Raw genomic sequence first — 12,392 nt, 5'->3', positions numbered from 1 at the left:
AATACTAAAAGAATCCTTTCGGGAGTGGGCTTGTAGAATGCCTGAGATACTTATGAAAAGCACCTGGGATTTCAGGGAAAAGGACATTAGGTACCTGGCAGTGGAGAGGCCACTAATGGTTCCAGGTTCAGGATCGGTGACAGCTCTGTGCTCGGGAAACCCTTCAGTCCCAAGCAAACCGGAACAGCTGGTTCCCCACATCAACCCCATCTTCCGGAACCATCCCCATGCTAAATCTCTCCCATCTTTCCTTGAGCACAGCCTTTGCCTATGCAGGCCTGGAGGCAGGGCCTTCTCCCAACCAAAAGAGAGATGTTATTCTACAAGAGAAAGCCCAGCTGGCCCCATGGCCAGGACTAATAGGTTCCCTCCCAAGACTCCCACAAGCCCAGGAAGCTCACCTTCCTTGGGGGAATCCCTATACATCCTTGTTGATGAGCCAGAAAGATGCATGTGGCTTTTCATTCCACTTTATTCTTTTGTGGTATGTTATTGTTCCTACACTTCTAAATTGTTTGCTCACTTCGTGACTCCCAATTTACCTCCAAAGAACCCCAACATCGGTTGGGCCAACTGTTAACGGTGAACCTTTAGCAACTGCTGATTTTTTAAACCGTTGATTTGATGCTTTGGTGCTGAGATAACTAAGCCATCTTGGAAAGGTCAAGTGTTTATAAATTGAGATGGAAGTGTGCTCATATCATGAACTTAATTCAGAACTGAGAAAAATAAAGCCACAGGGAAGATGAAATTTGCTGTCCAGACTGTCTGAATGTCTTCAGATCTTGTTCTCCGGGGGCAGCAACATCTATCCTGTCCACCGAAGCAGAGTCCCCGTGGGAACGCTGGAGAGATGAGCCCCTCCAGCTCCCTGAGGCTTTCAGAAGGGCTCTGCCTTCCCATTAAAGCCAATGAAGGGACATGAGTGAGCTCTCAAGAATGGCACAGAATGTCTTTTAATATATATTATTAATAGATTTTTCTAAATTAGATCTTGTACAAACTGTCTTCAGCCATTCTGTGCCTCTGGTGGAGGCTTATCTCCAGCCATTTAGCTGGGGAGCAGAGGGCTTGAAGGGGTCCAGTGGGGTAGGGGTGCGGAGGTCGTAGACCACAGCTCTGCCTGATCTCCGCGGGGTACAAGCTGCTCCCTGTAGACACACAGGCTGCATTGAAGGCACCCAAAGAGCATCAGGAAAATAGGATCCAGAAAAAAGACAATATTTTGTTAGCACAGATGTTACCTAGTTTCCCAAGTTTAATCATTTCAGCGATTCAAAAATGTAGAAGTAAAATAATTATTACCTTCAAAGCTAAATGAATGAGTGCTTCCTCTGTAGGAGGCACAGTGTGTAAGCACTGACCACGCTGTAGCTGATCTGTGCAGCCACTATGAATAAGGATCTAAGGTTGCTCACACTTAATCTCCACCACTGCTGAGTGGTGGCACCCATGCCTGCTAAATATCTGAACAAGTATATCTCCCAGTAGCACCTTCAGTTTGTTGATCTAGTTATTACAAATTCCTCTCAAACTTCATTCCTTCTCAGAGAAACTAAAGTAAGAAGAGCTCATTGTAGCAGAGGGAAAAAAAATGTCAATTTCTCTATGAAATATACTCAAGCTTACCCAGAACAAATTAGAATAAGAGAACAGTCCGTGGGGAAGCTGCCCAATAAAAGTGTTGTTTTGTTCGAGAGGAGTTCCTAGTATTGTTATGATGCCTCAGAGGGAGGCAGAAAGGAGCCGGATCTGAAACCTACTAACACCAGGAGGGCCAACATTAACCCGTGATCACTTTCATCTCCACCCACCCAGATCCTGCCCATCGTGATCTTCTTCAGCACTGTCATGTCCATGCTCTATTACCTCGGACTGATGCAGTGGATCGTTAGAAAGGTACCTGGACTGGAAGGGACTGGGTGACAGGTGTAGAACTGGATTATTTCAGGGACAAAGTCTTATCGGCCTTTTATCCCAGTTTTTCCAAGTATTTTTCTCTTTGCACCAAGATCCACCACCACCCATATTATTTGATTGAAATGCCCCAAATCCCACATGTTTCCATGGAGGGAATGTTATCTCAGGGACTTCTATTAGCCATTACTTCTTTAAGTCAAAGACTTGACGCCAACAGGTCAGACACCTGCCGGGGAAAGCAGCATTGTTCCTTCATCCTGGCTGCCCACCCGGCACCTTACACAGAGTAGGTCTATGTAAGGAGGTCACAAAAGTCTAGGGGCTGCTAGAGAATCAACGCAAGGAGGAGGAAGGCAAAGCTGCTTTTTGCTTCTAGGGGAGTTTTGTAAGCACACAATGTTTGCTTTAAATATGAAAAGTTTATCTCCTTCCTGCTGCCTCAGCAACTGTCAGTCCTACACTCATATGTTTGATTTTTAAAAGTAGGAGATTTTTAACAGAGCTTGAATGCACATGAGAGTGAAACAGTACATACAAGGCCTTGGCACAGTCAGGCCCTCCTTTTATTTCTGTAAATAAATAAAATGGATCAAGGGAGGAAGGGAGAGAGGGAGGGAGGGGGAGGAAAGGCAGGATGGAGGGAGAGAGAGAGAATGAACCAGATGAATACCAGCAGATTCAGAATTTCAACAAGAGAGCCAGGGCCCATAATTATCTGCTTGTTAATTTAAACATTCAGAATTACTGTGTCTAAACAGAAAGGAGAGAAAATGCAATTGGAAGTCCTGAGGTGGCCCCACAGGCTCTGGTTGGAAGGACCAGTGCAAAAACCGGACCATAAGCTATGTTCATTTCAGTTAAGTAGGAAAGGCCAAAACTCAACTACATTCCACTACTTAGCAGCTGGGCAATCTTTCACAAAACAACTAAACTGACTGTGCCTTGGTTTCCCCTTCTGTAAAATGGGCATTGCCCTGGCTGGTGTGGCACAGGTTCAATTCCAAGTCAAGGGCATGTACCTGGGTTGCAGGTTTGATCCCCAGGTCTGGGGTCTGGGCACGTGGAGGAAGCAACCAGTGTGTCTCTCTCACATCGATTTCTTCTGTCTCTCTCCCCACCTCTCTCTGTCCATTCTGCTCTCTCTAAAGAAATAAAGGAAAAAATATCCTTAGGTGAGGATTAACAAATAAATAAATAAAAATAAATAAAATGGGTATAATTATGGCACCTCCCAAAAAGGGTTATTATGAGGATTAAATGCATTATTCGGACAAAGAGTTTAACACAGTGCTTGGAATACAGTAAAGCCAGCATGACTGTTTACACTATTTCAACAGAAATTCATTTGTATAATGTTCAAAGTATATACAGTGACTCAGACTTATGAGTCACACAGGAGGATTTGATCAGCCTGCTCTGGACTAGATATGATATACTCACATGCAGCACCATCACAGCGTGCCCACAACTGAAGGTCACAGCATTTTGCTCCAGCTTAAAGATTCTTATCCCTACTTTGACATTTTGTGTACATACAAATAGTTCTTCATTGATTTTTCCCATTTAGGTTGGATGGATAATGCTAGTAACTATGGGATCATCTCCTATTGAATCTGTAGTTGCTGCTGGCAATATCTTTGTCGGACAGGTAAGTTGTAATGTTAAAAAATAAGACAAAACATCTGCTCAAATGGATACTCTTCCCAGAAAGTAGGATTTTAAAAGAACTACGTTATTTCTTTCAGTGCAAGGGGAAGGGTGTCAAAATAGAAAACAGTCAGTATTGACAATGTCCAGGATTCCAGAGAAAGGGGGGGGGGGGGGAATGAGAGCAAGAAGGGGAGGAGGAGTTGAAATCCATGCCAAGAGTCTGGGTGCACTAATATCGTATTTCGGTTCTTGAATGTTCATGGACAGGAAGAAAGACTGGCTCATTTACCAAAAACATCGGGCTTCTTGTGTACAGCTTCTCAGTACATCTTTTCTGAGTTTTTGAACTGGTGAGGTCTCTGGCTCACCCTTCTGAGGCTAGCAGCTCATCCCCTCGAAGGGAACGCACCATGTACCTCGAAGCTGCTAACGTGCCCAGGCATCCCTAGTATAGTGCTTGTGGTAATGAAGGAGACCAAGAAAGGCTTTCAACCAACAACCAGGCAGCTGTATGAATACTCGAGCTCATTCTCCCTTTTCTGAACTGGCCAACACTATCTTTGCTGAGCCTGAAGAAAAATGTTGATGAACAAAAGCATTTTTATCTCTCACCCATCAGGCAAAGTGTCTCTTTGCTTGACGTCCCTTTAAGAAAGAAAAAAAATGTGCCAACAGATATCCCTCAAAAACAGCAGCATTCCTGAGGGGTGGACACGTAATAAATGGTAATGATCATCTCATCATTCAGATACGTAGCTCCAGGCAGAATGGCATCACACACCACAGAAACCCAGTATGAATGCTTGTTGTCAGGGCTGCCCCAGGAAACTGGATTTGAAGTGAAAATCAAGTCAGCCAGGAAAGCACACGGCCCAAATCCTAGGCTTACAACTGCTCCAGGCAGACTGGGCCTTATTGGTAAGCCCAGCTTGCTAGCTGGCAGCAGAGTCTTTAGAGCGGGGCCCATATTCCTTCCGTAGGAATTGAAATTATTATAATTATAGTCATAAACTCTCTCAGGACTAATTAGGGCACCATCTTGAGTTGATTACTCCTACCTGCAGGGTAAGAGGACTCATGGACTGAGTTTCAATTTAGTCCATAAATTGGAGCTCAACACATTCAATCTTTTCAAACAATTAGAAATAATGAGGGGAAAATTGTAAAATTGCACACATGCTTCTGTGGTGCTCAATTTGGTACTTAATATGCTAAAAGTACAGCTATTATTTATGGAGAGCCCCACGCTGCAGGCACCGGCTCTCCTTAATGGGACTCAAGCCTTTACAACTACACCCTCTCCAATTCCTTTCCGCCCAAGAGGAAGAGGGGTGTCTCTGATTCTCAATGAGAAAAGGGCCTGTGGGCCCCTGTCCTTGTTATTGCTGGCATTTTTTTATATACTTGTGTTTCCATTTCCCTGTGGTATTAGCAAAGTGACTTAGGGTCTGTCGCATGAAGCTGGAAGATGGGAAGTTACAGAAGCTTGGGAATCACAAGGCCAGGCCACTGAGTAGAGTTATTTGGCCAGTGATGTTCCCACCTTTGAAAAGTGTACACAGCCAGCAGAATTCAGTCCTAGGCTAGGTGGCGGCCTTAGGTGAATTGGCCTTGCAAGCTTTGCAAACAACACATGACTCTATCCTGTAAGTGCACTGCCCTAGAGTCCAAATAAGCCAGACACCTATGGTGGGGGTCCTCAAACTCAGCATGCACCGGAGCACCTGGAAGCCTTATTAAAACGGGGTGCTGGCCCCACCCCCAGAGCCTCTGATTCAGCATGTCTACAAAGTTCCCACGTGCTGCTGATAGAGCTGGTCTGAGGTCTGCTCTTAGAAATACTGCATTTAGAGAATAGAAATGTCAGTAGGTTGTCATAAAGTCCCAAAATTTCAAAGGGAATGTTTAATCTGGCCACACTTTCTTTCCAGTCAGAGTCCCCACTGCTGGTCCGACCGTACTTACCATACGTCACCAAGTCCGAACTCCACGCAATTATGACCGCTGGGTACGCTACCATTGCCGGAAGTGTCTTGGGTGCATACATTTCTTTTGGGGTAAGAATATTTGGGGATTGACTTATGGAAATACAACCTCGTCTTTCTTTGCTATTATTATTTCTTTTCTTTTTTTACCCACCCCCCCCCCCCATTGCTGCTGGATAAGGAGACCAAAAGAGTATCCTTTTTGCTGTATAGTTGGTCACAATTCCTTTGGCATTTGAATGGAGTGACCTTTTGGGGGTTTCACTTTCATATCCCTGTCACCTAAATGTGAATTATATCCACCCATAAAAGAATGAAATCTGATTATGAGGTTACTTTTGCTGAAAATTTAAATTAGATTAAAAATTAAACTATTCTGACATTAGCAGAGGTGAGGGCTCACGAGCCAAATCTAGATCACTTCCTTTATTTCTAATAAAATTGAAGTTTTATTAGAAACCAGCTACTCCCATTCATTTCTGTACAGCAGCTTTCATGCTATAGCATTGAATAGTTGTGGCCCCCAAGGCCAAAACTTTTATTCCATCGCCCTTTACAGAAAATGCTGTCTGACCTCTGGCCTAGAGCAGTGGTTCTCAAACCTTACCATACATTAGAATCACCAAGGAGCTTTTAGAAACCCTCATGCCCAAACCCATAACCCAGAGTAATTAAACCTGGATCTCTTGGGATGAGACCCAGGAATCAATATTTTTTTAAACTCCCCAGATTCCAATGTACAGCCCAGTTGAGAGCTAGTGGCCTATGGTATGGGGCTGGAGAATGTTATGATAACTGGTGCACAGAGCTGCACATAGATGGAGCCCGTATTGGAGAAATGGAATAACACACCAGCTGTGTGAACCAGTGATTAGGAATTCTCACAAGACAGATGTGTTTCATTCCAGGACTACGTCTGGGCCTTGGAAAGCCAGTCAATAAAAAGAGGGAAGAAGAAAAGGAGCAAGGAAACCTCAGGAATAGCAGTTTGACCAGATCTCCAGATGGGAGTAGGAAGAGAGGTGCTGATTCTAGAATTCTGAAACTATAAGCGAGAATGCAGAAACAATTAGGGTGACAGGGAGGAAAGGGGAAAGAGTTTAAGTAGACCAGCAGTGAGGAAAGCAGAAATAGTTTACAGATTAAAGGGAGTCTGGGTAAATTAATATTATGTAAAGACTCAAAGGATTTCAGGATAGCAGAAGATAGATGGAGAGGGGTACATCCATGCCTGTACCCCACAGGTAGCCCCTATCTAAATTGATGGCATAATGAAGTATGGGCTTTAGGGACTATTTGAACATTCAAAAGGACAACAGAGAGGTGGAGGAGCTCCTTTGAAAGTTCCTACAGTGCAAGATTAATCCTCTTCTGAAATGATCTGAGTTGTTTGTACTTCTCCTCAAGGATGTGATTAATTCACACAAATTCATCTCTTCTCCCTCTGACTCTCAAGGTAATGCCGATTTGGCTAAGTAAGCTCTCCCAAGCCTCCAAAGAAACATTGTTTTCTGACATAGAATCAATTCTTGCCCATCTTTTCCCTTGGAAGATTTTTGGGACCTTTATTCTGAACACAACAGAAGAGCTATACCTAAGTTGGCCTTTTTTCTCCTGAAATCACAGGTTTCACCCACCCATTTGTTGACGGCTTCAGTTATGTCAGCACCCGCATCACTGGCTGTTGCTAAACTCTTTTGGCCTGAGACAGAAACACCTAAAATAACCCTCAAGAATGCCATGAAAATGGAAACTGGGTAAGTGGAACACGTTCACCTAGTTCATCACTACACAACCAGAGCGGGAGGGAGGTCCAAATTCAAGGTGATCATCAGAGAGCACAGTGAATTATGGTAGTAAAACAAATTTAATTTCCCAGTGGCTGTTTAGACTTCACCCAAAAAAATCTTGTTTTCACACTGGAGGAAAAACTTTCTAAATATCTGAATGTCAGTACAATTCCTTGACTGTTAAATGTAGATATTTCACTTTAAATATAGTATGGTATTCATTGAGCTTAAGACCATTGGAAAGCCATGGGATAATCACTTCTAGAAGTTTATTATATAACTAGAGGCCTGGTGCATGAATTCATGCACGGGTGGGGTCCCTAGGCCTGGCTGGCAATCGGGGCCCATCGGGGCGGCAGGCCAGGGGGAGGAACTGGGAGGTTGGCTGGCTGCAGGAGCACACTGACCACCAGGGGGCAGCACCTGCATTAAGCATCTGCCCCTTGGTGGACAGTGCGTGTCATAGCAACCGGTTGTTCAGTCTTTCGGTCACTTAGGCTTTTATATATATAGATAGGGAAGAGACAGTGTGATATAATAATCCTTAGCCCCTCATTGGTTCATTTTCTTTGGCTCTGTGGAAAAGAAAAAAAAGGTGGAAGAGACTAAGGGATTTAGGATGTTCAAGAGTGTTTCATGAAATCACAGAATTAACCAACATGTTCTTGAGATTCATCCTTTGTTTGTATTATAGGGAAAGTCCTAACCATGAGTGAAAAGCAAGTTGTTGAATGTATATATGAAATATGTGTGATTCCACTTATAAAGTTAGCAAATGTGTAAACCTACACAGCATATTATTTAGGGATACAGACAAGTAAGAAAATTGAAAAGAAAGAGAATGATAAGCAAATTTTAAGGGAGCCAGGTACTTCTGAGATTAGAGAGAAGAAGATGAGACTAAGAAAGAGCACTGGGGGCAGGAAGGTGAGACTCAAAGGTGATAGTCATGTTCCATTTCTTAAGTGAGGTTATGGATATTCAGACCTTCCTCGAACTGTTAGTTCTTACATAATGAATATTTTCTAAATATTCTCTGATAGCTATTTTTAATTAGAGATAATTTTTAAAACCTAAAGTTTTATCTTTTCCTAATTTTTATATTATAATGACTCCATATGAAAAGAGTAATATAACACATACCCATCACCTACACTCTGCCACCATGATTTCATAGAATTCAGGTGAGTATTTTGACTCAGACATGGGCCTGAGAGCTGGTCTCTCCACCCAAATGAGCTTTGATTAGGCCATTCCCATACATGTGATATCCATCTGCAGAAAACTCATCGGTAATTCTGGGATTACTATTTTTTGATAAAGTGATTCAAGGAATCTCCTAGAAGCCGCAACGCAGGGCGCCTCCGCATCCATCTCCCTGGTGGCAAACATCGCTGTGAATCTGATTGCCTTCATAGCTTTGTTGTCTTTTATGAACTCAGCGCTGTCCTGGTTCGGAAACATGCTCGACTACCCACAACTAAGTTTCGAGGTATAATTCTACTATGTTTCTCCTCTATTTTATTTCTGCCTAGCTTTCTTAAAACTAAGAAAAGGTTTCTGAACAGTTTTCCCTAATGCCTAGAGCACACTCTTACCTAATGTACGCACTTACCATGTAACCCCCATCTTCTCACCCTCACTTCCCTCTCTTAACGTCCTCCTCCCTCCTCCCCCCAATATACAGTCATTCTCTCCTGACCCCATCCCAAGAATCCAGCTTGCTTCAAATGACCAATTCCAACCCTGATTCCTAATGGATAAAGATGGGCAAGGGTATGTGAAGGGATTTTTATGCCTCAAGGAAACACAGAAGGGGCAGGAACAATCTTGTACGGAGGCTGAGGCAGAAGCTAATCACCATTCTAATAAAGTATCTGTTTTTGGTTTCTGTAGCTAATATGCTCCTACATCTTCATGCCCTTCTCCTTCATAATGGGAGTGGACTGGCAGGACAGCTTTATGGTTGCCAAACTCTTAGGTTATAAGACATTCTTCAATGAATTTGTGGCTTATGAGCATCTCTCAAAATTGATCAATTTAAGGAAAGAGGCTGGACCCAAATTTGTGAATGGTGTGCAGCAATACATGTCGGTGAGTAAATCTTTTGATGTTCAGTGCGCCTTTTCATCACGTACATCCATTCATCAGATAGTTACTGGTGCCTCTGATTGTCAGACAGCATGGCAGGCACTTGGGATGCATCAAGAAAACAAAACATACCAAAATCCCTGGTCTCATGGAGCTCATTGGGTACTTAGCACCTCATAATTTTCAGTTATGTTGAGTTAATCAGTGTGTGTGTGTGTGTGTGTGTGTGTGTACAGAGAAACACAACTAATCCTTATCACTGTGATCATTTACTTTTGAGCACTATGGAGCTGGGACTGAAATTAATCAATCAGCAAATACTTATTGAATACCTTCTATGTACAACATACTTAGGTACTGAGGCCACAGCACTGAACAAGTGATGAGGCCTAACCCCTAATGGGGCTCAGAGTCTAATAATCTTGAAGGTCCCTTCCTTCCAGCTTAAGCAATTCTATGAACTCTGAGAAACCGCAACATAGTGCCTAGACATCCTAGGCACAGGTGCCACCCTCCAAGTGGATGAGAGAAGAGAAGGTCAGGGTCTGTGATCAGAACCTCTGAGACAAGTATCCCATAACTATGTCAGAACGAAGTCAATAGGCTGCAAGGAGATGCTGATGTCTGCTTGGCCCTGGATGGGATAAGAGAACTCAGGAGAGGCCATTATTCAGGCCATTTTTGCAGTTGAGTCTCCAACTTTTACTTTCTAGAAGGACAGAATTGTCACACAAGGAAGCTCTTAGGGAAATGGTGAACATTTCTGACCATTACTCATTGACACAATCCATTTGGAATTAATGTCCTAGGCTTTCAAAGGAAAGGGGAGGGAAAGCATGCTGCCCAAGGTTCTAATGGAGACAGACAACCCACCTCTGAACAATACCATCATCTCTCCCAGCCCCCCAAAGGCCAAACATGCAAAGTTACTCCCACATATTACACACATGTAACAGCATACTCCAGGAGAGTACTATTTTATGGTTGGGAGCATTTTGACCCACATATCTGATATGAGCAGTGGCTCTGTAAGTCTCCTGTTTCTCAAATGTTCATTCTTCGACTGGCAGCACAGTAGTGCTTGGCCCAGTGACCTCATTGTTTAGATGCCACCACTAACCAGGTTGCTCCCCTGACAAAAGTAAACAATAGTCTAGATCAGTGGTTCTCAACCTTGGCTGAACATTAGAATCACCTGGGAATCTTTTTAAAATCCTGATTTCTGGGCCTCATCCTCCGGAAATTCTGTTTCTTAGTTACTAATGTTGTGGCCTCACCCCATAACAAAGAAACAGAATTTCCAGAGGATGAGGCCCAGAAATCAGGATTTTAAAAAGATTCCCAGGTGATTCTAATGTGCAGCCAAGGTTGAGAACCACTGGTCTAGATGAAGTGAAATATTGTCCATCCCCAGCTGCCAGCTGCCAGGAGAAAGTAGTTCTGTTAATGAGCACAGCAAGCTCACAGTTCTGGCAATGCTGAGCACATTTGCCAACAGGTTATTAAGGGGATCGAGGAAAGAACAATAGAGCTGATTTGGGTTGGGGGTGAGTCCAACCAGAGGCAGGCACACAAAGGACATTTGGAAATATGAGCTCACTGTCTTCTACTAATGTTGAGTCGTGATGGGAAAAGCACTTTTTTATTTTCCAGATCTTATTTCCAATCAATAAAATGGGGATGAGTCCCTGCAAGTTCTTGTTTACTAACCAAGAAGTGTGTGTTTCGGGGGAGGGACAACAATCTACTAGGAAAGGTACCCTGTAACTGTAACTGGAGTGTGAGATCTGGATGCAAGAGGCAAAAACCCAATGTAATCCTTTGAATTATGGCCACTGCTGATCTCCGTTTAAGAGATCAGAACATGTATGCAGCACCCACATATGAGCTCTTTATTTCTCAGTCATGTTCTCTTTCTTAACCACAATGTCTTGCTTGTTTGCTTACATGTGATACAAACTGTGGTACAGAATTCAAAGGGTACAAAATGATGTAGAGGGAAAAGTAAGTCATTCTCCCTATTCTCTGTCCCCAGCCCCTCTCCCTGTACCATATTAGGCTCTCTCTGTTCTTAGCCTTGCTCATTGCACGTAATGACATATTTCAGATGCCTTTCCATATCATTGTCTGTGACATGGTATTCTATTGTACAGGCACATTGCAATTTATTGTAACCAGTCCCTTGCTGATGAACAATATTACCAATTTTTTGCTGTTGGAGGTAATGCTGCAATGAATGTCCTTGTACATATGGCATCTTTGCAAGGAGAGCCGTCGGATCTATTATTAATTTCCTAGTACATGCAGCCCATTCCATCATGTAATCTTGCACATTTATGGGAAAAGGCAAAATGCAATCATCCCAGCCTCCCTTTCCTCTTATTTTACAACCCTCCATGGCCACATCTGTGTACCCCCTTCCCATAACTCCCCAGAAAGGCGAAAGAGGAGTCTCAGTCCTTTATGCCATTTCCCTCCCTATGGTCTCTTAATAGGCTGGCCTGTTTTTTAAGACGACTGAACTAAATGAAAAGCACTAGAGAAAGCAGGGGATGAGAATGAGCTTGTCCAGAAACACTGGACTGCTCGAATACTTGAAATATTTTTTCCTGCCTGCTATAAGCGCACTGATTGACAACCAACAAAGGAGTTCTCAGAAACCAGGAACAAGAAGAGGGGCCTTATAATCAACAAAAATTGCCATGACCACTTGAGTCTTAAATGTGAGCTTTCAAAAATTCCAGTTGCCCTGACCATTTTGACTCAGTGGATAGAGCATCAGCCTGCGGACTGAAGGGTCCCAGGTTTGATTCCAGTCAAGGGCATGTACCTTGGTTGCGGGCACATCCCCTGTAGGAGGTGTGCAGGAGGCACCTGATCCATGTGTCTCTCTCATCGATGTTTCTAACTCTCTATCCCTCTCCCTTTCTCTCTGTAAAAAATCAATAAAATATAT

The 12,392-nt window shown here is 43.3% G+C and overlaps 1 protein-coding gene across 1 annotated transcript in view; it reads left to right on the top strand.

Annotated features, from left to right (window-relative positions):
• SLC28A3 (solute carrier family 28 member 3) overlaps positions 1-12,392 on the top strand; it is a gene marked incomplete at its 5' end in the record, with an annotated part of 57,862 nt that overhangs the window by 38,529 nt on the left and 6,941 nt on the right. Inside the window, 6 exons of the mRNA XM_081102912.1 lie at positions 1,819-1,899; positions 3,488-3,568; positions 5,502-5,627; positions 7,182-7,312; positions 8,669-8,837; positions 9,242-9,439. Of these exons, the coding sequence (XP_080959038.1) occupies positions 1,819-1,899; positions 3,488-3,568; positions 5,502-5,627; positions 7,182-7,312; positions 8,669-8,837; positions 9,242-9,439 (786 nt within the window). The remainder of the gene's footprint in view (positions 1-1,818; positions 1,900-3,487; positions 3,569-5,501; positions 5,628-7,181; positions 7,313-8,668; positions 8,838-9,241; positions 9,440-12,392) is intronic.

This window comes from Myotis nattereri (genome assembly GCF_964212035.1).
Source record: "Myotis nattereri genome assembly, chromosome: 12".
NCBI lineage: Eukaryota > Metazoa > Chordata > Mammalia > Chiroptera > Vespertilionidae > Myotis > Myotis nattereri.
The sequence above is the reverse complement of the archived record's forward strand: the minus strand, read 5'-3'. Positions and strand labels throughout refer to the sequence as shown.